Source organism: Condylura cristata, unplaced genomic scaffold (assembly GCF_000260355.1).
Source record: "Condylura cristata isolate star-nosed mole 26May11 unplaced genomic scaffold, ConCri1.0 scaffold00024, whole genome shotgun sequence".
Taxonomy (NCBI): Eukaryota; Metazoa; Chordata; class Mammalia; order Eulipotyphla; family Talpidae; genus Condylura; species Condylura cristata.
The window spans coordinates 16,309,776-16,336,693 of NW_004567125.1; the positions used below are offsets into that span (position 1 = coordinate 16,309,776).

At 39.0% G+C, this 26,918-nt stretch overlaps 1 protein-coding gene across 2 annotated transcripts in view; it reads left to right on the top strand.

Annotated features, from left to right (window-relative positions):
* Positions 1-26,918, top strand: part of PRRX1 (paired related homeobox 1) — a 69,327-nt gene that overhangs the window by 31,401 nt on the left and 11,008 nt on the right. For both annotated transcript variants that reach the window (XM_004688473.2, XM_004688472.2), the window contains exons 2-3: positions 22,237-22,412; positions 24,817-24,998. In XM_004688473.2, coding sequence (XP_004688530.1) covers positions 22,237-22,412; positions 24,817-24,998 — 358 coding nt within the window. The remainder of the gene's footprint in view (positions 1-22,236; positions 22,413-24,816; positions 24,999-26,918) is intronic.

Here is a 26,918-nt window from a genome sequence, read left to right on the forward strand (position 1 = left end):
CTCACCCAATGACTCGTAGGAATCCAATTTTCCAGTTAAAAAAAGAGCAAAGAACACATTTTACCATTTGTGCTAGAGATTAGTATCTTTTTATTTACATGCAAATTACTGTAAAAGCTAAGAAAACCTATAAACTTTAAATCTTCCACACCAGGGCCTTAAACTAAGAGTCTTTGTCAAATAAAATGAATTCTCCAGGATCTGCTTTGAACGACTTTCTTTGCATCTAAGCACAGCCTCTCTTAGAGAGAGGAAACAGTAAAGTTCTCACAGGGAGAAAACCTTTACCACTCAGTAAAAGTGCCGGGCCTCGCTGCATGAAAGCCTTAATTTAGCTCAACTCACTCTTCTGTGAGTAAATTTAGAGCACTAATAAAAGGAGATTATTTTTGGACAGAGAATCTGCTTGGCACAGCCTTGGAACCTAATAGAGCTAAATAAAGCCATCCAAAATCCCGTGATTTTTGGAAGAGGTCACCCACAAGTGATAGCCCAGTGACAGTTTTTATGGACACAGCAGACCAAATGTGAAGAACATGCTCCAATCTGCAGAGATTAGGAGCCACATGTGCGAGTAGAACCACTTCTTAAACAGCCACTAAATGGAAAAGACACGGAATGTGAACACGCAAACAACCTCAGTGTAGGAGGCAGCAAGGAGAATTCTGGGAAACCTTAGTGGCCTCGAAATAAAGTACCTCTAAGTTTGGGCGACGTGGTCCCTAACTTGTTTCCACTGTGCCAGTCACTTAATCTCTTTGTCTTTGGTTACCTTATTGTGAAATGGAAACAACTGTCTCCCTGAAAGCATTACTATATGAGAAAAGTGAAAAAGTTTACATGCTCACAATAAATGTTAAGACAAGTTCACCAAAGAAGACTAGGAAAAATACCCACAATTGTATCACTCGAGATGTATACTCTTAACATTCTGATTTGTTCTGCCCAGTCTGTTTTTGTGAACATGGTTTTATAGTGTTGAGAATATATTGTATGTATAGACCACATTCACCTACATATGTATGTAGAAGTGTCCTTTCAAGTCATTAAATAGACTTTGTTAACAGAATTTAATACTACCTATTCCCCTCCTTCTTCTGTTTATCAACATTATCACCAATATCATCATCACTATGGACCAAACCATATGTAAAGGATTTCACATTTTATGTTATCTTATTTTATTTTCATAAAATACTGATGCTTATCTACTCAGACTAAAAGAGCCAATGAAAACAATAATATTGAAGAGAATAATAATATTAATCATTAAGCCTTGTACCTCTGGGAGAAACTCCAAGACCATTTAAACTAATTTAACTGGCAACAAGGTGACAATTACACTGGTAATGACCTCATACTTCTTTGGAAAGTTAAAGCTAAATAAGGATATACACATATGTTTCTTAAGAAAGATGTCTTACCATTTATATAAGCATTTGAGAATAAATTTAAAAGCAATCTAAATTCTGGAAAACAAAGCATCTCTTTGTTTTCCTGTTCTGAAGGAATGAAATCATTTAAAGATGGGTTAATGCCTCAGTGAAATGCCAAAAAGGCTTCTTCCAAGAAGACATAGGCACCATTCAGAGCTTGGAGGGGGTTTTGGAGTCTCAGTTAGCTTCTAAATGAAGCAGCTGAGAGGAATAACACCATATTATTTCTTCAGCTTTCTGAAATCAATCTTGCAATTTCCATTTTTATCAACAGAACACATTCAGAGCAGAATTGGAGCAGTTATTTCTGACTAGATGTGACTGATAATTCCCTCTTAAACAGACTTCATGAGGGTCTTGTGAAAGCTTACTGGTCTACCAGACTCTGGTAGACGAGATGAAGGGCTAGAGCGTGCTGGAGATGAGAGAGTCAGATGAGTGGCTGGGAAGAGGAGAGGAGAGGAAGGGTCAAGGGGGTCTCTGGAGAAGAGGCTCCTGGATAACTTTCTAAACCTCCCTCTGTCAGGCCAGCAGGCTGTCAAGATTTGTTACCCTGTGTGCAGGGCTGATGGTCTATAATCCTTTGTCAGAGTAATTGACGGTGAAGTCTGCACTTTTGCAGCTAATGATAAATAGGACTTTTAAAGGTTGTAATTTCTTGTTTAACTGATGCCAGTTGCAAATACTTTGTACTGAGGAATAATTCCTCTCTGCCAAATAAAATACAGTGGAAGTCTGTGGTGTGTTTTTTAGCTTATTGTTAGTCACTGCTTGCCTGACAGAGCACTTTCTATGCAGGAGATAAATGCTTAGGCAGTCTGGCTGCCAACTTCAGTACAGAAAGGACTTTTCTTGTGGAGAAAGCTTTTCTGTTTCTCTAGTAAACATTCATAGGTTTTTGTTTTATTTACTTCTTTATGATTTATTCCTTAATAAAATACTTTGAGAGAGCTAAATATTTGCTTCCTCGAAATGCAAGGGATTCTCTGAGTTCTGATATGTGGCTAACTTCTCCCTGTTTCCTTCTGGAGCTCTGGTTTACACAGATCTCCCACAGATAGCTGATAACAAGATGATTCTCTTGTTAGCTCACAGAAATCTGGATCACAGAATTATAGGGAAGGATCTTGAGGGCTCTTCTCACTTTGAGACTGATGGGAAAGTGTAAGGGACTAGAAAATGGCTAACAGGATGGATAAGGGTGCATGTACGTGCAAAAGGAGTATCAGAACTGGGGTCACTTCCTTTAATAATGAGATAGCGACACAAAAATACACTGGTCTATACCATTGTGCTACAAAATACAAATGGGTGGCTTTCTAGGGTTTTTACATAGATAGACATAATTATATGGCGTTAACAATTTTAAAATATTCTAGAATTAATTTTTGCTCATATCTAATGTGATGCCTTATGGAAATTTCCATTTTTTTTTTAATGAATCATGCTGCATAAAGGGAACTTAGTTTTGGTGGGGCATGAAACAAACATGAATGCTTTGTAGATTGGGCAGTCACTAGTAATAATACTGCTCTTTATAATAAAAATGAGAATCTTGACGCTTCTTCACTTTGTAGACTTCCACTATCTACCCTTTCTGGTCTGTTTTGACTCTCCATCTTGTCTTTTGAATCTTTGAAGCCTATGTTTATCCAAATCCCAAGAGCACCTGGGAAGGTCAGGTGATCTCAGGTGGAATGTTGAAGGCACTTACACTAACATAGAGCCTTTCATGGGGTAGCACTGCATGTTTCTAACAGAGAGGTACATAACCTTTTCCATTGGGAAATCCTTCAGAGCTGTCACATATATTAAAATATTACATTCCTCAGTGTCTTAAATTTGTACTTTGTGTTCTTAGAACTTGGATATACATATACTTCAAAGATTAAAAGAGACAGGATGGAGGGTCAAAACAGGTCCAGACTGGGTAGACAGTGGAAGTTTAAGAAGCTCAGAGAAGCTTTGAGATCCTGACCATTATTACAAAGGCCTATATTATTAGTAGTGACTTTTCCAATCCACTTTTGGGGATCTCATACACCATGCAATTGCCACGAGGCCATCTGAAAGGCAGAACCACTTCTATCATCCAATCATCTGCTGAAAGTCTGTTGTTGACTCCCCTGCGCTGAAGGATGATGGCTGAATACACCATGCAAGTGAGAGACTTTCTACCAGCTGACCTGCTTTCCCTGCTGCTTCATTTTTCTCCACTTCTTATAACTCCCAAAGGCTTAGCTGCTGTAACACAGTGTAATCAGGGTCCAATCACTAATCAGTCCTATGCTCTTGAGACATCTATGTTTCTAAGGCTCTAAAATTAGGACAAGGATATGCTCCTTCATGAAGCTGTTGCAAGGGATAAATGAGGTGAAAATCCACTATTATAAATGAGTAATCCTATTTTTATCACTCTTCAGTCTTTTTTCTAACCCTGTGAATATATAGTTTTTCTCTCTCTATTTTGTTTTAAAAGATTTATTTATTTATTCATACAGAGCTGGGGTATAGGCCAGGGGTGCAGGGGCGGTGAGAGGATTCACCAGAGACAGAGGGGGAAGCAGAACAGGCCGATTATCAAAGCACACTGCTGAGGGGAGCAGTGGGCATGTCAGGAAAGGTCTGCCAGCCATGTGGGTCACCTCCGGGGTGGGGATCAAACTCATGCTGAAGTGGATTTAGCTTCTTAGTGCTGTGCTTTAACCTGCCGCACCACCAGGGAGGGCTCTCTCTCTGTATATATTTGAAATGCTCTTATTTACTTTACTTTGTCACTGTAGTGTTGGCCAGAGACATGGGGATGGGTGTGTGTGTGTATGTGTGTGTGTGTGTGTGTGTGTGTGTGTGTGTTTCCTTTTATGTGTCTTTCTCATGTATTTAGGTACAGTTGATCTCTTCTTTGTGCTATACTTGCCAACTTACAACCTATGATGGCCATTATTTTAATTAACTCTTTCTTGAATTTGCCTCTGTATATGTGTGTGTTTCTTACTAAACTGTGACCTAGTTGGGGTAGAGATCTTATCAACCACTACCTATTCACTAAACATATACTAAAAGCACAAGACATGGAATTTGAATTAATTCATCATTGCAGCTTAATTTGGATTCCCAGGTTTAGGGACTTGTACAAGCCTTGGGCATGAACTCAGTCTAGTTTGTAGGATCTGATCACTCCATCTCTGCTCAGGCCAAGTGTTTCACTTTTTTTTTTTTTTTCAAAGTGCACATTTGTCAGGCTCCCCACTGTGGATTTGGCATATGTGTGAGGTGTGTGAGAGGGAAAAGCAGACCACATTTCTGCAAACAAATGTAATTTCCATCACAAAAGGACTAAAATTAGACTACACAACTTAATAGTTTAATGGGACACATCGGTTCCTTAGTCTGAGGAACTTGCCCATGTTCACATTAGCACAAATCACATTTTGATATCATGACTCTTACTTAGCATCTTTGTATCACATGAATACTCCATGAAGTGTAAGTACTTGAATTTTAAATTTTCTGTTGATAGCACTGAAGGCAAAGACAGCATAATATGTCTCTTCCATAAATGGAAATGGCACAGTAATTCAAACAACTTGGGGATTCCAGAAAGCTGAGACTGTGGCAGTTCCATGATTTATGATGCTGAGAGCAATGGATGGGCACTGGAACCACACAATTATCTTGTTCCCACTGGCCTCATGCATAATCAGGTTTATGCTCACACGAATCTTGGAGGGATTTGTACATAGTTGATCGGGAGAATAGAAATAGCTCACAAACTATAACTTCAAGTCTCAATATTTTTTCCAAATCAAATGCTGAGCATCATTTGTTTGAACTAACACCCTAATAAAAATCATGATTGTGGACCCTCCCTGGTGGCACAGCAGGTTAAAGCACAGCACTAAGAAGCTAAAGCCACTTCAGCATGAGTTCAATCCCTACCCCAGAGGCGACCCACATGGTTGGCAGACGTCTCCTGATATGCCCACTGCTCCCATCAGCAGTGTGCTTCTCTGTCTCTGGTTAATCCTCTCACCACCCCTGCACCTCTGACCCCAGCTCTGTATGCATAAATAAATAAATCTTAGGGAAAAAAATCATGATTGCAACTAAATCATTCCAAGCAGTTAGTCTATCTAGTTTAATTTCTGTATTAAAATAAATTATTAACTCCTATCTATCTTTTAACATTTCTTCCATTTTTTAATAGTTTTTCAGGAGAAAAGTGTATTCTTTTAGGATCACTGGCTCTGTGAAAGGCAAGCAAAATATTTGAGAACTTGAGCTCTGTAGCAAGCTACCAGCAGTCAGGAATCAATCACATGCCCTAGGTCATGGCGCTCAACCTTGCTTATCCTGAGTTTCTTCATCTGCAATATTTCCCAAATATGGGGAAGATAATAACATGGTTTATTGGGGTAGTAAAATAGGAAAATATTCTGATAAGGCACTTAATGGTGGTTCCTATTATTGTAAGTTACTTATTAGTACTTGGGCAATAATGCTGGCCCAGCATCATATTAGAGCCTAGGATATAAGAAAGCTACAACATATTATCCCTGCTTTCACAGTTACAATAATAATGTCTTAATTATATGCATAGTGTTTTTAGAAAATTATCTTATTCAAATCTCTCAACAATCTTTTAGGATTTTTTTCCCCTTCACTTGTTAATAAAGAAACTTGAGTTTTGGATAGTTTCACTTATAGGAGGAATATAGGGGAACCAAATAAGGGATGAGAGGAAAAAAAATAATAACTAAAAAAACATAAAATGAACAAGCAACTATAAATCAGAGACATTCAGGGGAGAGGAGGGGTAAAAATAGGGGAAGGAAGAGCACAAAGTACTGTGAGAATGATGTATAGGTGAATTGATGGTGGGAATTTTACAGAGACTGCACCTGAGAGGAGAAAGCATAATTGTACAAAAATGAACAATGATGTGAAATACATATTAATTGATTAATTAATTCATTTTTACAAAGAAACTGGAGCTTGAGAAGACTGAATACATTTGCAGGACTGTCATACAAGAATTATGTTCTAGTTAGTATCATTTCTAATTCATATCAGTCTTCCCCTTTGAGCAGCTATTGAATATAAAATAGAAAATAAGACCATAAGACAGTATATAACAATAAGCTAAATATCTGAATCAAACTCTTAGTACAGTCAGCATTAAGAGAATAATTGATGTGACCTAGAGAAAGTGGGAAAATGTAATCAAAATAAAAATTTAATTAAAGGTGGAAATAATGAATTTACCACTTTTTTATTCTTCTTTTATTGATTTTCCTACATATTAAATGAAGTAATTGATACCTTGCTTAGTTTTGCTAATGTGCATTAAACTATTAATACAGTTGTTGTTCAAATTGTATTATATACTCCTTTCCTGTACCATAAAGACATTTAGAATATAAATGAAATAGCATATGTGAAGTGTTTTATGATCTTTGAAAGGCACCATAGAAATGCAATCTAGAAATGCAATCTCTCAACTCATAAAAATTATGAACACAATTACACTGTCTCTCTCTGAAGAATTGGTTCTCTTTCACTGCACTGAGAATAAAATGGGTGACATAGATTCTAGTTCTAGGGTTCAGGAATCCCTAGATTAAGGATAACTTTTAACTTGAGATAAAAAAATTGTCCCAAATATTCATCACATTCCAAGGTTAAGTAGGACACCTAAGATGCAGCTGATTTAGGGCCCTCCCTGGTGGTGCAACAGGTTAAAGCACAGCATTGTGAAACTATTGCAGCCACTGCAGCACACATTCGATTCCTGGCCAGGGAGCTAACCCACATGGCACAGGAGGCCTCTCTTTCCCGTCCACTGCTCCCTTCAGCAGTGGACGTCATTGATCTGCCTGTTCTGCTCCCCACTCTATCTCTGGTGAATCCTTCACTCCCCCTCACACCTCTGACCTGTACCCCAGTCCTGTATGCATAAATAAATAAATGTGGAGCTGATTTATTGACCATTCATTGCAGTAGTCAATGTCTAGGACATACAAACTTGCCTTCTCAGCTGTCCTCTGTTCTTAATGGAACTTTGAGAAGCAAAATTGACTTCAGAAAACCAGTTACACACATCTTTCTGTCTCCTATTCTGAACCTCCAACAGGGATGATAGTCTTTTTTGAAACAAATATAATGGTGGACAGATTTTCCCCAAAAGATCTTTATCCCGTGTGTAATAGACCATAAATGCAACTTTTCTTAATCTTAAATACTGTACGTTCTTTCCTGGTCTGGGAAATAAATTGTTTTTCTGGATGCTCTCTTTTTGGAATAGGAATCAATTTGGAATCTAACTAACAGGCTTAGATTCTGTTGTTACAGGATCTTTTGTAACATTATTTTTCCAGCTCTGACAAGAAGCTGCTTTCTAGAGGGAAACATAAAACTTACCTATTGGCTTTGGTCTGGACTTTAAAACACATACTGCAAATGATTCCAAAGTCTCACTTATTATTTGGATCTTAGTGGGATGGTGTCAATGTATACTCAGATTTTAATAGAAGAGCATCCCTAGTGATTCATTCTTTAATGCATCCCGCCCTGTTATTTTCCCCTTTTCTTCCTCCAGGTCTGCATTGTGCAACAGTTTAAGACGCCATTGATATAGTACTTGGCTGTACCAATCAGCACAACTTGGCAATTGACTTCTCTTGGAATCTTACATACTGTGTCTTGGTTTATTTAAATTTTAAACATCTGAAATATCTATTTAAAATATTTGTGTTGTTTACAGCTAAGTCCAGCTGGCACTGATATCACATGAGCCATTGTACCTAGGAACTAGTAGTCAAAGTGAGTTACCAGATAGAGTTGGCATGTGATAGGTGGTGATGATAGGTCTAAGCAGTTATAGAGAGCTATACAGAAAGCCCAAACAAGCAAAATCTTTCACAATGCCACAGGTTAGTCCTTTCCACTGTGGGCAATTGGATCTGCTTCTATTACTTATGTTTACAACACTATTACAGCTTAACCCAGAATTCTCTGAGCTGAGCCAGACATGTGCCCATGTATCTTCACACCCATATATATCCAGGCAATATCTAATAAGAAAGCTGTGCTCCACCTCTAAATGTTAAATTATTTAAAAATTTCAGGACTTTATAGAACAGCTTTTCATGTTTGCTCTCTTCTCAGTTGTATTTAAAATGTACAAATCTGTACATTTCTTATAGGTAAAAAAAATTACCTATAAGAAAATAAATAACCACGCAATGATGAAATAACCCTGATCTCCACACTAAGCATTAATAATGTTATTGAAAACATCAAAAACACTGTAGATTTTACTAAAGAAATGTGGAGACACAGAATTACATAGTATTTAATTCAATTCATAGATAGATTATTAATTTGTATATTCTAAAATTGGAGATTAGTAAATAAACATTTAATGTAATGAAGATTTATTTATTTATGCTTACAGAACTGGGGTACAGGCCAGAGGTGTGGTGGGTGAGAAGATTCACCAGAGACAGAGTGGGGCACAGAACAGGCAGATGTACTGAAATACACTGCTGAGGGGAGCAGTGGGCGGGTCAGGAGAGGTCTGCCATGCCATGTGGGTCATCTTCCTGGTGGGGGGTTGAACTCGTGCTCCAGTGGCTTTGGAGAGCTTCATAATGTGGTGCCTTAACATATTGCACCACCAGGGAGAGCCAACATATTCTTTTTTTAAGATTTATTTATTCATAAAGAACTGGGGTACAAGCCAGAGGTTCAGGGGCAGTGAGAAGATTCACCATAGACAAAGTGGGGGAGCGGAACAGGCAGATCAACGAAGTACACGGCTGAGGGGAGCAGCAGGCCAGACAAGAGAGGTCTGCTGCACCATGTGGATCACCTCCTGGGCTGGGGATTAAACTCTCATTGAAATGTTGCAACTAGCTTGCAGTGCTGTGTCCTGACCTGTTGGCCACTAGGGAGGGCTCAACATATTCCTTTTTAACAATATATCTCCTCAATAGCCCTAACTTATCCATTAGGCAAATATTTGAAGAGAAATTTTATGTTAAAATCAGGAAGAAATATTAGAAACAGTCTAGTGTTATGCCCTATTTGCCAGCAATAGAAATGAAAACCCAGATTGGTAAAGCTACATTCTTAAGCTCACATGTCTGGAAAAATAAATTCTAAGAATGTGTAGGACCAGACAGAATAAGAATCCAGGTTGCCGGACTTCTAATCCACTGGAATCCTCCCTCTGATTATTCTGTAAAGTTGTTTTTCTGATAAAATTCTATGGAAAAATTTTCATAGATAGTGGATTGCTGAAAATGTGGGAAAAGGTCTAAGCACCGCTCTCCATAAATTTTATCTGGGTTATGGCTAATTAGAGATAAACTTTGACATAAAAAATGGAGTCTCTCAAATCAAGAAGTTGACTCTAAGAATATCATTTGATGACCCTCTAGGTAGCACAGTTAGTGTCTTCTTGACCCTGGGAAAAGCTGGGGCTAACACTAAAACTGAAAGTCTCTAGAAAGAAAATCAAAATCCTCTAGTCAAGGAAATTAACATCCAAACTATTTTTTTGTAGTAAAGAAAGAAATTTAAGGATGTTCTCAAAGTAGGTGTGACCACTACTCTTAGGAAACCTTAGTGGAAGGAAAAAAAACAAATAGAAAAAGGGAACCAGGAAGGTTCCACAAAACACATCTGAACAGCAAGAAAGAGGTAGGTTTCCTTGTAAAGGTCACACCAGCTTTGGCTAGATGAAACATTTTAAGACTGCAGTTTAGCATATCCTTCCTATCTACCCAAATCAGTACCATACACACTTTCCTTTACTGATTTATGGCAAATATTATGTTTATAAAATATGATTTTCCCCAAAATTCTTTCCCCCAACTACTCAAATAATCAGTCTATATAATTTGTGAGTCCCTTGAGATCATAAAATCTTCCAATTTACTCCTAAGATATTTTATTTTAAAGGTTCTGACTACCAAGTAAGTTAACCATGTTATTAAGTTCAGTTATTTTTATTGGAATTGTAGAGGAACAGAGCAAAAATAAGAAAGATGCCAAATCTCTCAGTTCAACATATTGCTATCAAAACCCTTTTATGAAAGTAATTTAAAAGTTGGAAACCATCTGAAAATAGAAGAAATCTGAAAAAAAGATTCAAGGATGTGGAAGGAAGAATGCCTCTGTTAGCATTTATTGGAAATAAATAGCAAGAAAGAAAAGAATTGAGATGGTTGCTAAAAAGTCTTTGTTCTTTTCCTGAGTTAGCTCCCATTTTTAGTTATCATCTTTTTAATCAATAAAAGTTGTTATTATGTCTTTGCTCCATTCTGGCTTCTTTCCATTATGAGCTGAGCTATTTGAATTCTTCTTGCCAACTTTCAGATGATGGGGAATTTCAAGTGGTGTCCATGATGTGAGTCACAGTGACACAAGGATTACTCATAGGTTTCCACTCCAGGCAGACAGAATCACCTATTAACAAGGAGTTCTTTAGGGCTGGCCAACAACAGGGGACATGATTCAGTGGAATAAGATGGATTTAGGGTGTTTTGTCCAAAAACTTTTTTTTTTCATCTGACCTTAGTACATCAGCTTCCATATTAGTTAAAACATTCACTTATCCCAGGAGAGGAAATCACCATGTAATTAAGGCTTAGGTGTGGTTGACAGGCAGTAATGTTCCTGTATATTGGAGGATGAATTTGCCAGACTTTTGCCCAAGCTCCTTTGCCAGTGAAAGTGAACAGAAAACACAGTGATGAGAAATGACTAACTAAAAGAGAATACAATCTAAAAAGAAGTATGTATTTTTTGGAACATAGAAATAACTATGCTAGGTCACATCTAAAATGGTCAATAATCCTCTCGGTGTCATTATCAAAGTCAAACACTTATTGAATGCTACCAAGGTGTATAAGGCTCTGTTCCACATACACTTTTGACCTGCTTTCATGACATATCTTTTAATTGGAGATAATTATAGACGCAAAGTCATGGACAGAGAATGCACATGAAAAAAAAAAAAAAAACCTGGATAACACATGTTTCTGGAGTTTACCTTCCTCAGAGAGAATGCAAGAAGCCTTCATACTGTGAAAATTTGTGTGGCAAGACCGTACCAAAGGTCTGTCAGCTTTGGTAGCTGAGCGTGAATTGACCAGGATGTTCAGGATGTTCAGAATGGGCACTTTCATCATATACAGTTGATGGATTCACTCAATCACTCTAATAAAATTGTCTAGAATATTCCAGTCTTTCATACTAGATGCCAGGATCTACAGTTACCAAGTCAAACAAGGTTCCTGCCCACATGAAGCTCATATCCTAGTACATGAGGCAATCCACAGCAATCATTACAGGTTGTCTGTCATAAGCATTATAACATAGCTAGTTCAGATGCTGGAAGGAGAGTAAGAAGAAGAAGGCTTCTTCTGGCTAGAAATCAGAGAAGATCCTTGTGAAGTGTTGACAGGTAAATACACACTTGGAGCAGAAGCTATCAATACAAAGAGTTGGTGGATAGGGTATAGATGGATGTATTGTTAGCCAAAGAGAGACAAGGTCAAAGAAGAGTATGAATGAAGGTCAAGTTAGCCATGTTTTTAGGACCAACACAACACAACAGGAGAGGAGTGAAGTGGAATACAGGAGAGATGGGTCACCATGCAGTGAAAAAGGGGTACTGAATGAGAGAGAGCCTCACTTTGGATCTTTGTCTGCCTCCTTCAACCTTTGCTGGTCCTATTGGAATAGCTTTTCTCTATTGTTTCTTCACTTTTTACTTGCTTGTGATTCATCCCTCATAGCATATCAGTTATAAACTGACTGTGTGTAATATTTCTTTGTTTTTCTCAGGATATCTTGCCTGACATATTGTAGTGTCTTAATGTATATTTGTTCAAAAGAATGCATAAGGTGACAGTGAAAGGATAGGATAGTCAGGACTGAGTGTAACCATGACTGGTGGCTCCAATTTTGAGATTCTGCTAAGGTGGCTGATGGTGCTTTGAGCAGAACTAATCTCACCCAACTGTGGTTAGGAGATTGAGGCCAATAGGGTAAAGAAAGAAATAGCAGGTTTTTCTCATTTCTGTTCAGTAAATTTAAGGAATAGAATAATTGCCTCTTAGAAACATTTCAAGTTTCCTCTTTTTCCAGACTGTGGTTATAGGTGAATTAATTTCTTTTAAAAAAATAAATTCACGTTATTTTCCACTTGGAGATGTATCTCTGAAGAGTGCCTGAGGCGTGGAAGATCATGTTAATCCTGTAAACTTCCTCCAGGCATGGGTAATTGCAGCATAGTCCTCATCCAATATGTCATTTAGCCAAAGGTTTTCTAAAACAAAAAACAAAACTAAAACAATGGAAAACCACAAGAAGACATGATTCAGTCATTGTCTTAAACAAATAATTACTGAAAGCTTTCTACTGGGATAGGTACTGAAAATACCAAAACCACCCTAAAACCCACAATGGTTTTGAAAGCTCTTAGTCACCTAGTCCAACCTATAAATTTGCCAACAAGGCCACTGTGGCCTAACACCACAGATTTGGTCAGGAACCCAGCTGAATTACAATCTGCTGGATGGCCAGTCTAAAGCCCTTTCCACTTGTTCCATAACACAATGTAAAACAAAATGTAAAGAAAATGCATACACCTAGTTATTAAATTTTTTAAAGCAAACGTCACTGATATCTTAAAGCAACTCATTTTACAGATAGGAAAATTGAAACACAGAGATGGGCTAGAGTGAGGACTTTTTTTTTTTTTTTTACATTCCTCAAAAGAAAATTAACAATCCTTAAACCACTGCTTCCACATTAGATCTTCTAATTCCTAAAAGAATTCTCCTTTCCTTTGACCTAAACATCATTTAACACTATCTGGGCTTCTTATCATTGGCCATTTCAGATTAGTCCATATTCATTTTAGTTTGGTCAGTATAATACCTGAGAAGGGCTTTAATTTCACTTATTCTGGATAATGTTATAGAATAACCTTTTCCTCCATCTCGAATTGGGATAAATTAATCCCTTGTTCCCTGTTTTCCTCTGCACTAGGCATCTTGTCTTTTCAACTTGAAATGAAAGTGTAAGGAAGTAGTGTCATTCTATTCTCAAATGTTCAAATGCCTCATAATTTTTTTTTTTTAATCCAAATGAGAGAGCATTCCTCCATCATTACTATCGTTTCAAGACTTGAGCTCATTCATTAATGACACACAACTCCTTCCTGGCTATTTGCATTTTGTTGTGTTTTTAAAAACTTAATTTTACGAGATTTTTTTCTTTAGGACATTAAAATTTATTGCCAAAAAAAAAATCATTAAAAAATGATTTACCACAGTCACCTCCCATGGAGACACCAATTTCAACTGCTAATGTCAAGATTGATGTTGTGTCTTTTACAAAATGACAACAGTCTCAGTACAAAGGAAAATGCTAACAGAAGAAGGCAGGAGGGCATGGCTCATCAAGAGCTCTGTTTGCAATCCTAGTCAAATTCCAGGCACTTCCAAAGGGACCACACACCTGGAATATTGCAAGTTTAGAAAGCTTTTACAATCTCAATTAGAACTTGCTCTTTTCCCAGAACTTGCTTTCCTTCATTTCTTTTTTCCCTTTGGACTTTACCAAAGTGCTCAAACATTTAGAAAAAAAGTCACTGAATAAATATTGAGTAATATGACCCAACTTTTGTGTTTTTAGACATGTGGCAACCAAATTAGTCAACCCGAAGCAAATAGACTGGGAAATAATTGAATTTTCATAGCTTGGCTTCAGCCTCTGGCCTTCCTTTTCCTGCCCTTTTTATTAAAAAAAAAAAAAAGAACAACAACTCATAGCTAGTAAAGTTACTTGTTAAATGCGCCAATTGCTTATCTGTCTTTTTAAAATATGTATTTTTATTGAAGTGACATAATATTTTAATATTAGATACATTTCATTAGATATGGATTTCTAATGATGATAATCTGTGTTGAGTGTTAGAAGCTGCTAGCTTTCCTAATATTTCTTTTCAAAATTTGAATTTAGAAAATAGCGTGTTAGGAAGTCAGGAATGACTAGCAGGAGAAAAATGACCTAAATGGGGTTTTTTGACATATATCTATGAATGACTTCCTTGTACAGTTTTGAATACCACCTGCTCTCAGTTCTTGTGATTTTTCATTTCTCAAGCTTCCTAAATCTCAACCATGTTCTCCCTCAAACCTAACTGAAACACCAGTATATCTGAATGGCTTTCTTAATTTCTCCTACTATGCTGTGTGGAAATATTATTAAATGTCATATGCCAACGACAAACAGAAGGTGAAAAGGAGTAACAGCAAAGCTTTTGACTTGTCCCTTCCAAGAAGAAATTGCAGGAGCAGTGGTGGCTATAAAATCTATCACTTACCACATGCCTGAAGGATTAAACTTTGAACCTAAGGAGAAGGGAGTCTTCCTCCCTTTGCATTGTTTTGGAAAGAGATGCAGCATCATCTTGCCCAAAGCCAGACAGCTAGTGTCAGATTATACGGTCTTTCTGATGCACAAGGCAGTCAACTTCCACGTCACTGCAGCATACTCCTCCAGTGTTATTGTTTATCTGGGTCTCATTAAAAGATTTCTTATTTTCTACATTTTTTAACATCGTGAAATGAATCAAAAAATAGTAAGTGATTCTTCAGAGATGGAGTAGGTCCATCTCTGAAGCCAGCATTTTAGGACCTTGTCAAGAAGACCTGTGCAGTGACTGAACTCCCACGGTTTTGGTCAGGAATTTGAATAGATGAATATGATTACTAATTGGGCATTGGTAAGAACTCAAATCCAATAAAAAGGTAAATGCTGTACTCTGAAATTACAGCCTAAGACTCAGAATCACATGGTTGGAGAATGAGGGGTGGGGGAGGGAGGGTACCAATAGGATTCCAGAAGGAAGCTAGAGCTCCAGTACAGGAGTACATGGGCTGGCTTACCTTTTGTTGTTGTTGTTGTTTTAAGATTTATTTATTTGTGCATACAGAACTGGGGTGCAGGCCAGAGTTGCAGAGGTGGTGAGAGGCTTCACCAGAGATAGAGTAGGGGGTAGAACAGGCCAACTGATGAGGTACATTGCTGAGGGGAGCAGCAGGTGGGTCAGGAGAGGTCTGCCGCGCCATGTGGTCACCTCTCTGGCCAGGAATCGAACTCATGTGGAAGTGGCTTTAGCTTCTTAGTGCAGTTCTTTAACCTGCTGCACCACTAGGGATGTTGGATGTTGGATTCAGAATGCTTAAGAAAAAATGCCTGAGGAGAGTTAAGTCAGAGAAGGTCATAAGGGTTTGTGAATGTTTCTGGTTCTATGGCAGAGATGTGCAAGGAATGTGTCAAAAGCAGTGGAAACCACTCTCCGATACCTCATATTCCTCAGTGTTTTCTATTTCATAGGAGACTTAACACTACCAAAAGAGCTCAATTTTCAGCACTGTTTCCTTAAACCTGTTGTAGCTTTACCTCAAGTCACTGCCTCATCTTTTTCATCAAAATAATGTCATTATTTCACAATTTTTGGAGTATTCATTCTCTAAGGAACATGTCTACAAATACACTTAAGGTATTTTTAATGCTGCCTTCTAAGGTTTAGACTGATACTAAGTAAACAATGTCGATGTTGATTTGCCAGCAATGGAAATTAATGCACACATCAGCAACCATCCAGCAAAGTTCTGGGTCTGGCGGCTGTAATATGACAGTGAGCACAGCATCATGGAGCAATAGCTGTGCACTTGGATGTCTATACTGGGGGAGAGGGGCCACTCTGGATGATTGCTGGGACTGGCTGGCAGAGGGTACCAGGTGTGCAAGTGAGAGGGAGCTAATGTGCTGCAAACCTTGGCTTTGGTAATCATGATGGGCTAAGCTTATTCTACACTGCAACAGTCATCCAGCTAAGTGACAATGTACCATTTATCAGGGCTCATATTAGAAGGAGGCTGCCCTAATTACAGTCGGAGCTTCATGGAACCAAAGATACTCCAATGAATGCCAATGCTGCATCTCACTGCTTTTCATAGGCCTTGCAATAAAAGCTAAACAGTTTTTAGTGGCTTTTGCAATTATACTTCCCTTCAATTTTCCAAAGGTTATAGGGCCTGAACCACACAAATCCCATTAAAGTAAGTAGTTGTTGTGCAATTTAAGTTCCTTTGAAAACATTCTTCAATGCCCATAAAATGATCAGCGGCCTGCACTTTAGATCCGATTGCCTGCCATGTTTTCAACCAAAAGGCAGATGACAAGCTTTGATGTGGTGTTGGTTTCTGCTACTGAAGCTGGCATTTTATCTTCTTGCATCAGATTTCTTCCCAAATTGATGTGACTCAGACATATGAAACATATTTTTCTTCAGATTTTATTCCTAAAATATGTTTTTGCTGTACCTTTAAATTACATTTGGCTGACCATCTATTTGGAATCGCCAAGCCTCTTCCCACAGGTGTTGTACAGAAGATTGGGGTCAGGGACTTTGGGATTTAGCAGAAGCTGTCATGGTATGGGCAAGGCCCTAGCAAGCAGGGATCCAGGCGTGTTGCCTCATCCTCACACGTGGGGATGGCACCTCACACCACGTTCACCCACCTTTCACTCCAGTTTTGGCAGACACATATGGAATCCAGTGCGAATTTCAAGCTAGAGCAACTGACAGACTTATTCTCCTTTAACTAGTATTTGAATACACACAGGTGTCCCACTTAAGGCTTTGGTGTCTCTTTCCAGAGAAGTGTTTGGATATACTGTAACATCAAGCCACAATGGAAACACCATTCTTTCCAGTTCTCATTCTTATATGTGTTCCCTCCCATTTATTTCAGTCATTTGTTTATTTGTCTTGGAGCTGTTCTACTATTAAGGAATAATCATAAAGGACTAGTTCGTATTTATAAAGGAATCAGAACTATACAACTTCCCCCATCTCTAAATCTGATAGCTAGCCTATTTGAAAAAGAAATACCATGAGAGTCTACCAGAAAAACTTTCTAGAAAAAAAGATTATGTTAAGCTAATTATTTGCCACACACTATTAGAAATTATAGTTGGAATTTGGAAAATGCTCAGCCCTTTCAAGCTACAGATTTATCAGCAAGGTTCTAATTATCTGAGATTGCTTCTATACTGCTATATTACGTAACTCTACTGCTATATTATGTAACTCTTTGAAATGTTATTGGACAATTTGTAACAGTGTTACATGTAACATGTATAGACATGAAATTTATGTTTAAACTGCCTTTTCTGTAGGATGACATCAATACATTGAGGTGACAAAATATTTACATAGAAATAAATGATTCATAGTTATTAAAAAGTATTTGATTATATTCTAAAAAACATATAGGATTTAGAAAATAGAGGCATTGGTATGGAATAGCACTTTGGAACTCCATGAAAGCAAAGTGTTATAGAAGAGGTAAAATTTGGGCTATCAGGGAAATGTCTTGGACTGTGTCCTAAACTAAAAGAGAAGTGCCAGTATGGATAAGGGGAGACCATAGATGGTGGGGGTGCAGTGCTATGCTAAAATAACCTGGCACATATTTAATTGATGAAGCAAGGTCTCCATGGAAAAGCAAAAATCAAGAACATCTGGGTTGAACTACTTATTCTAGACGAGAATAGTGCATTTTAAATGGCTACTCAGGCAAGAACCACAACATGGGATACACATGGACCCTCTTTCTTCAATTCTCTTCAAATAGTTAGTATGGGAAAACCTGTCTTTCCCGGGCATATTTTCTGGGATAAATATTTTTATTTATGTCTCTCATGCTTCATCACTCCTCTTGAATAGCACCTATGTTGCACTCAAATGTGGAGTGGACTAGACTCCTGATTACGAGCTCTGCAACTTGGGGCAATCACTTACTTCGAGGCTTCAATTTTTTGTCATCTCTAAAATAAGAGGTTGAATTAGATAATTTCTTTCTTTTCTTTTGGAGCCAGTATTTTGTGACACATGATTCCAAGTGAAGGCACCTGCTGGTGAGGTCATTTGGCTTATTTTTATTGGATAGCATGGCAATACTGCATACTTGAAATTGGTTCAATCATTTCTAACATGTACAACATATACAAAATTAGCTATAAAATCCCTAACTACCTTGTGGAGAAACATAATTTTGACCAAAATGCATCCATATTTCCCATGATCATTCTGCAATTTGTTGAATCCACCCCATGGGGACTCCAGTGGGAGAGATACTCTCTCATGTCTGATTGGATGTGACTATCTTCGGCCGCATATTTCAAAGTCAGTCTTCACTAAAAATGTTTTGTTTTGTTTTTAACAAGGAAGATCTCACCCTGAGATGACAAGAATGTACTGTTTGATGTCCCCTGTATTCAACCAGAATTTAGACTCTGATAAACGTGCTTATCACAAGTCCTCGAGATACCCCACATTTGTAAAGCTCTACCGTTTTTACATTCTCTCATGCTGCTGAAGAAACTGTGAGGGGTCTTGCTTGTCTGTGTTAGAGGAAAGCAGGGAGCTCCTGGATTGTGACTAGTGAGCAAAGACAGATAGGGGAAGGGCTGCCACTCCCGCTGTCTCTCTTGCCCACTCACTGTCTCTTTCTATTAGACTTGCACTTGGAAGGACATTTGCCAGATCCAGACGCCTTGAACCCCTGTTATTTGTGTGTCATTTCTCACCTTCGACATGATCTGGATGGGTATTTTCATTTGTTAAAAACAACAAGCCATTCACTGGGAAACTTCTGCTGGAATTGTTTCAGGTCATCATAACTATTTATTCTCTGACATAAACTATAATTCTCCATTTCCATTTCTCCCACGTCAGGGGAGTTGGTAGTTTATGGTGGACTGTCAGTGGAATTTGAATGACGAGTACAAGATTTCAAAGAGCTACCAAGAGATTATACAGCAGGCTCTAGTACTAAGAGCAAAAGTATTCTTGGTCACAGTTTAGCAGCACAAGGAGAGGCTTATAAAGCAGAGTAAAAGTGTTAGAGTTTGTGGTTATACCTGAGAAAGAATTATCTTTCTCTTTGAGGAAATAAGAAAATCATGGGTTGGCTAAATAAGGTTTGTGCTTTATATGATCAAAAAAAAAAAAAAACCACTCTAAAGTCCCATCTAATTGTCTCAGTCAGGGGTAGGGATGAACGTTAAGGATTCTTTGCAGACTTCTATTTAACAGGAGATTGAAATTAAAACTAGGGCACTACTGGAAGGTCTAGAAGAGCTAGAGAATCCTGAAATATAAGAAAAATGTAGTTGGAAAGATTTGGGGAAGAGAGTAGAACCAACTGAATGGGCTTCCATTTTCAGTCTAATGAAGACTAAAATTGCAAGGCAACAGCAGAAAGGTATTTGATCCCAGATGCTTGAACTCTGCTGATGATACTATTATAAACTCATTTTGCTAATAAACCTGGGGATAGCCATGGATATTGGTGGAAATATCTCAGAGTAACCTCCCTGGTGGTGTAATGGATTAAAGTACACAGCACTATGAAGTTATTGCAGCCACTGCAACACGAGTTCAATCCCCAGCCAGGGAGCTGAACCACATGGCATGGCAGACCTCTCCTGACCCGCCCGCTGCTCCCCTCAGCAGCATATTTCAGTACATCTGCCAGTTCTGCTCCCCACTCTGTCTCTTGTGAAGTCTCTCACCTGCTACACCTCCGGCCTGTACCCCAGTTCTCATATGTATAAATAAATAAATCTTTAAAAATAGAAACATTACAGACCTGGATAGATCACAGAAATCATGGTTATTCAGTTGGTTCTTTACTCAAATGCCATTGATCTGACAATTTTATCAAGACTATCACATCAGAGCCTTTAAAGCAGAGATTCCAATTGAAGTCCTACAAGTGAAAATCAACAGAGTGGGTCCAGTTGAGCCAAGCAGCCAAGCATGCAGCTGAGAGAATGAGTGTCAGCAGCTTCTTAAATAGAGGAGGTGGAGACTATGATTTTTTTTCTTAAGAAACAGTATTCTAAAGATAAGAAAAAATTTTCTTGCATGAAAACAAATTTAACTAGCACTTACACTATCTAAATACCAAGAGGAAATATGCAATCTCTATCCTAAACTCCAGGGGATGCCTGGGAGGCAGCACTCATGAAGAAGTGGTCTCTGATCAAAAAGACTTGGCGTCCTCGGCTGGTGGGCACCGAGAGATCTGGGTTAGAAGCCTCCTCCTGGGTTAAAGTGACACTGTAGTCCACACCTAAACCTAAAATATTCCCTCATGACATATTCCTACTTGTGATAGGAATACCAGTAATGCTCAGGTAGCTGTCAGTCTTAGGACATAATTCATGTTAAGATATCAGTTGAGTGTATTGAGTGTTTAGTTCAAAGATTTATTTATTTATGCATACAAGAACTGGGGTATAGGTCAGAGGTGTGGGGGGGGGTATGAGAGGATTCACCAGAGATAGAGTGGGGAGCAGAACAGGCAGATGTACCAAAACACTGCTGAGGAAAGTAGAAGGTGAGATAGGAGATGTCTGCTGTGCCATGTGGGTCACCTCCCTGGCTGGGGATCAAATTCATGCTGCAGTAGCTAGGAAAAGCTTCATAGTTCTGAGTTTAACCCCTTGTGCTTCCAGGGAGGCCTCTGCATTGTGTGTTTATAAAGAGACAGGATGAGCTTTCACATGTTGGAGAAAACGGTTAAAAGCTGCTTTCTGATGAATGTAAAGCAAATGGCCAAAATTCCCTTTCTCTCCATCCTATTCCCACTCTTCATAACCTCCTCCAGATTGAGCCTCACTGGGGAGAAGTCACTGGCAGTGTAAGTCCATTTTATCAGGCCAAGCATGTCACTTGGGGCTCGGCAATGTGATGCTGTAAATCTCTGAACACTGCATGGACTCTGCAGGGGCTCAGGCCTCGGGTGTTGGTGTGTTGGTGGTGTTAACACAGCTGGTATTACTCTCGGTTTCACACATCCATCATTCCTGTCTGGGTCAAAGAGGGGGAGCAGGGCTATACTATTCTGATGGCCAACAGTAGGTTGGATGATCAGCTTACCAAGGTGCCTTTGAGGGGACCCAGAGAAAAACTAAGGAACTTGACAGGTGAAGACCTGGAGTCATGATTCTCCAAAAGTCCTAAGACCTCATGGTCCTAGAACTCATTTGTGGGTGAAACTGTTTCACAGGCTTTCCAGGATTGTTTCCCATTCTTGAGTTCCTGTAGGTTGAGTCCTGTAATGACAGAGCTGTTGTACTAACCCTAATCTAGACAGAGATACCTGAAGCCTGGGTTGGCAGCAGCAAGCAGTCTTTAGAAAATAAATGCAAGAGGGTGCCTGGTAGAACAGAACTCCCTCTAATTCTTTTCTAATAGTTTGTCCTCTAAATGTGTCTGGTTCACGTGAGTACATTGAAGAGAAGGAACCAGGGGCATAGTTGCTCTCTGTGGTTATAAAACTATATGAATTGAATATATTATCATCTGAGGTAAATAAGGTCCCAATTAAGCTATTCTTCTCACATGTCTAGAGAACTGGGGCAGGAGTGGGATTTGTCAGCCCCCTGACAAAACAGTCTTCAACACAAGAAATGTTCCTCTAAAATATCAGGTCTGGCCCCAGATTTAGCTTCAGAATTGCTGGGGGTTCTTGTGAGGACCTGAGCCCACATTTACACACTGAAGGTGACATTAGTGCTGCTCCTTGCTAAGGAAATAAGCGAATGAAAGGGTAATTTACTGTAGCTATTAATACCTGGGATCCCCTCCCCCAAAGTGACGTTGACTCCTTGTCATTAATTACTTCTTTGCCAGATGATCAATTGAACTCAGAGGAAAAGAAGAAGCGAAAGCAGCGGAGGAACAGGACAACCTTCAATAGCAGCCAGCTGCAGGCTTTGGAGCGTGTCTTTGAGAGGACACACTATCCGGATGCTTTTGTGCGAGAAGACCTCGCCCGTCGGGTGAACCTCACTGAAGCCAGGGTGCAGGTAACTGAAGTATTCCTCTCTTTACCTCTGAAGACTAAAAGCTAATTGTTACAGGCTGGAGGTCAGACTACTAGTTGTTACAAATGGGCAGCATGAGATCAGAATTCATATCTATGATTCTTCAGGCAGCATAGTATTTTTTAAAATTAAATTGGGGCTTTATTTGTAGATAGACTTTCCCTGCTACAGGTCTTACTCCTCCTCACTGCTTTCTGCCCTTCTATATTAATGTTAAACATTGTCCTGCTGAACCTTTGAACGGCCAACTTAAGGTCAACATTTAATTTGAACTTACTCATTCCCCACCAATTCAATAAGTGGATCATATTCTTATCTTGCAGATGAGGAAAGTGATCCAAATGGAGTTTAAAGTAACTTGATCCACATCAAGTAGTCAGGAAGTGGCTGAACTAGGATTTGAACACAGATATGGAAATTCAAGATGAAGGACTCTGAATAAATAAGTGTCCTGACTAAATGCATTTCAAACACTGTTTTGCTATCTTTGTTCCAAGTCACGATTTTATTGTTTTCCATACAGTCAGTGACATACTGCTGCTTTGATGGGGGTGTCTTGCCTTGCTGAAGAAATCGTCATTTGTATATCAGTGTTTAACCCCATCAGGGATTTCTTTCTGCAAATGATAACCCTCTTGACTGACAGGGACTTGAGCCAAACCCCAAAGACCTCGGGGGTAGGAACTTATCATGCCACGAAACACAGAGCACTGTAAGAGACTCTTGTGGAATTGAGGGAGAAGATCTGGAGGTTCTTTCAGCCTGAAAAGAAATTGTCTCCATGAAGAGACTTATGAGTGTGAGCTTGACATTTCCTCCAGACTCAGGTGACAGAGGCTCACACCTGGCTTTGTTCTCTCCATCCTGCCACAAGCAGACTACTCAGTTCTTCCCCATCCTTCCCTGTGCCATCACCATAGCACAGTGCTGTTAGCACACTCCCTATCTCTACCACAGATTCCCTCCTCATCCCTTCAAAACCTCTTATCTTTCATGCCCCAGGGTTGGTTCACAGTGGTCTGATGAATAAGTACTTTTAGGCTAAAACCCACAGTGCCTGAGAGTTTCATTTTTGCTTTGGTGATCTGACCTAAAATAAGGAAATTTGGACAAGGCAATGATAGAAGAAAAGAAAAAAAAAGTCACTTGGAGTCTGGCAGTCATTGTGTCCCCATCACAACAATAAGCAAATGTTTTTCTTCTAAGTGCAACTGCTTTGTCTTCGTCCTTTCTCACTTGATGTGTTCTCACAGCTTTCAGAGTTGGGACCATTTTCCCTGCGAGCAAAACCAAGCAGAATTCTTCCTTCATAACTTCTTTTTTCTCCAAGAAGTCTTCTCTACCCCAGTATAAACCTCCCCATTCTAGACCCTGCCTACTTTATACTTATGGCATTTAAAATAACATGACGTGTGCCATACTGACTTATACAGGAGCCAACTTCTCCAACCAGACTGTGACAACCTCTTAGATGGAAGTCACTAACTCTTCTTTGCAGAAATTAATTTCCCCCCTCATTTATCAGGTGCCTGTTATACTCTTAGACCTGCTTTGGGATGAATAAGTCACTGGCCCACTCTTTAAAGATGTAATAGACTGGGGAAAAGAAGACAGATGTGTGTGCCATGATGGTATGATACAGTAAAATGATTCCTACAAGAATTCATGATAGGCCCAAGGAATTCATGATGATCAAGTCTGCCTGGAGAAAAAGAGAGAGAAGACACATTTATTAAGCACCCCTTCAGTAGTAGTTCTCATAAAAATTCCATGAGTTGATATTATTATCACCATTTGGTTGGGACACAAAGAATCAGAGAAATTAAATTACTATACAAGGACAAATCTTTAAAGTAGCAGTATTTTCAATTCAATTCTGTGAGACTTTAAAATCATGTTCTTTCCATGATACTAGTATACAAAGGAGGCGATGTTAAAGTTGAATCTTGAAAAACACGTCTACTGACACATGAACAGAGGGGAAAACAGCCATAGGCTGAGGGGACACTGGTGGTAATATTCATAGGCAAGGAAATACTTAATCTACTTGTAACTTGGGAAGGGTGGAGTAAGAGGAGACAATGCCTGAGTTCAAGTGACCCTGCGACCACTGCTTGCTCCCAAGGGGCCACCATGTGCCCTGAAGGTGTAATGACTGGAAGTGCTTCATAGTCTTTTTGTGAGAGTTCTCAACTTCATAACTTTAATATAGCCCTCCAGGAAAGGATACAGCATGCTTCTTGTTCTGGAAGCATTTCAGTATGTCTCTGCATTCTTCCTTGGTGTTATTGTACAGTAAGTTCCACCAGCCCTTCACTCATGTAAACTCCTCTTCTTTGTTTTCCTCCCCCTCCTCATGCCCTCTGGCCTCCCCACCACCTTCCAGGTGTGGTTTCAGAACCGAAGAGCCAAGTTCCGCAGGAATGAGAGAGCCATGCTGGCCAATAAAAACGCTTCCCTCCTCAAATCCTACTCAGGAGATGTGACTGCTGTGGAGCAGCCCATCGTACCTCGTCCGGCTCCAAGACCCACTGATTATCTCTCCTGGGGGACGGCGTCTCCGTACAGGTGAATGACTGGCCCCACTCTCCCTTGCTCCACTTCCACATGTTTCTCAGCGGTCGGTCACACTCAAAGCTGCCTGTGCAGCTGGCTGACACTTCTCACTGGGTTAACCTCTTCAGAGACATTCAACTTGCTGACATCTCCCGATTTTCACAGGAGATTACTAGTTGCCCCAGGAGCAGGGTTTGGGGCTGAAGAGAGAGGGGCAGGCTGCCAGCAAGCTCCTCTTGGACTCAGGAACACTTGCAAAGGCTTCAAAGATGGGGAGGAATCTAAAATGAAAGATCATTAAGCTATGCCCAGAGTCCCTCTTGCACCCATTCTGGAACAAAACTTTCTTCCATTTCCAAATTTGAGAAAGATTTCTTTTTTATTTTTTTTTACGTTCAAGTAGGAATTTCATTTGTAGGGCTCTCAGTGTAGGACCCAAGGCCAACTTCACAGTAAAGCTGATTTTGAGCTAAAAGAAAAGAAGGAATGCAGGAGGTAGGAAGGAAGGAAGGGGGAAGGAAGGGGGAAGGGAGGAAGGAAGGGAGGGAGGGAGAAAAGGAAGGAAAACTCAAGATTATTTGATCAATTTCTTTGTCAGTAGGTAGGGAAGTCTTGTGATTCAAAATACGTTCCTGTTCTATTGCTAATTCTTATCTAGTACTCTGAAGGTTTCTTTGGAGATCAGCTTGTTTATATGGGCTTTTTTTTTTTAATATGAAAAGAATATATAATTTACAGTTAATTTTATATTAGAAAGATGAAAAATTTTAAAGATGCACATAACAGAGTATTATTTCAATCTCTTGGACAAGTTTTTAACCTCAATTTACTGTGCTGTTCAGAAAATGTAAGTTAATGCTTGAGGGAAGCTGAGAAACAGTGCCTACCATGTTGTTTCCAATCTGAAGTCTCTTTCATTGAACTTAAATCTGAGTCCTCTGAGAAACCAGATCAAGGCTCTGTGTTCTCGTTGGCTGATTTCAGTAGTGGAAGTAACATTCACCAATTCATCTACAATGTTTTGTTTACTTCTTTATTGTGAAGGCTAATTGATGGTTTAAGGAGAAATTTAAAATGAATCTGAGATCTCCTCCCAGCTAAAGCTGGGCTCTTGATGTGAAATGGCACATTTGTGAAAACAAATTATCTTCAAAGCTGATCACTCTATCAAAGCCAAAGTGTTCGCCAATATGTTTTTATTTTTCTGTTTAGTACACATCTGTTCCTTAAAAGAAATCCCAGAAATGCATTTGAAAATTTCTTGTAAATCCCTCCATTGTGACAATAACTTGCATTGTTTTGTTTTAGTTCATAGAGACTCCATACATAGGAAACTGGAAATTTCTATTGCCCTCAGACATAGAATGCCTTTTTTTGAAAAGACGACCCTGTGTGTGCTAGTTAAAACTTAGACTCTTCTCCCATAGAAGTTACTGAAAACATATTTTGAAGACCTTTGTGAAATTACATATTCGTTCAAATTTTGATATAATGAAGACTGCTTTGTTTCTCTGAGAAATATAAGTTCACAGGCCGAGTAGATGCTTTGGAAATAGATATTGTTCAAATTTCGATGTTTATAGGTCTCTGGTTTGCATTTGGACACAAGCAGGAAACCTTACTTCTTTTTCTGCCTGGGTCCTAGTTAGGGATTTTTCACACCTGCTCTAAACAATCCAGATGACTATCACATGATCCTGAACAGTAACAGACTGCGGGCAGGACACTGTATGAGTGGGGATTAATCCTTCCTGAATTCATTTTGGGTTAGCGTATTTGGATCTTGGCAAAGTACAAGCCTCAGTGGCTGCATGACATATATTTTGTCTATGGACATTTAAGTGAAATCATGAACATACAATTTGTGTGTGCCTTTTGGGGAAATGTTGTACTTTAATTTGAAAGATTATGTAGACGAGCTATATCTCTTAA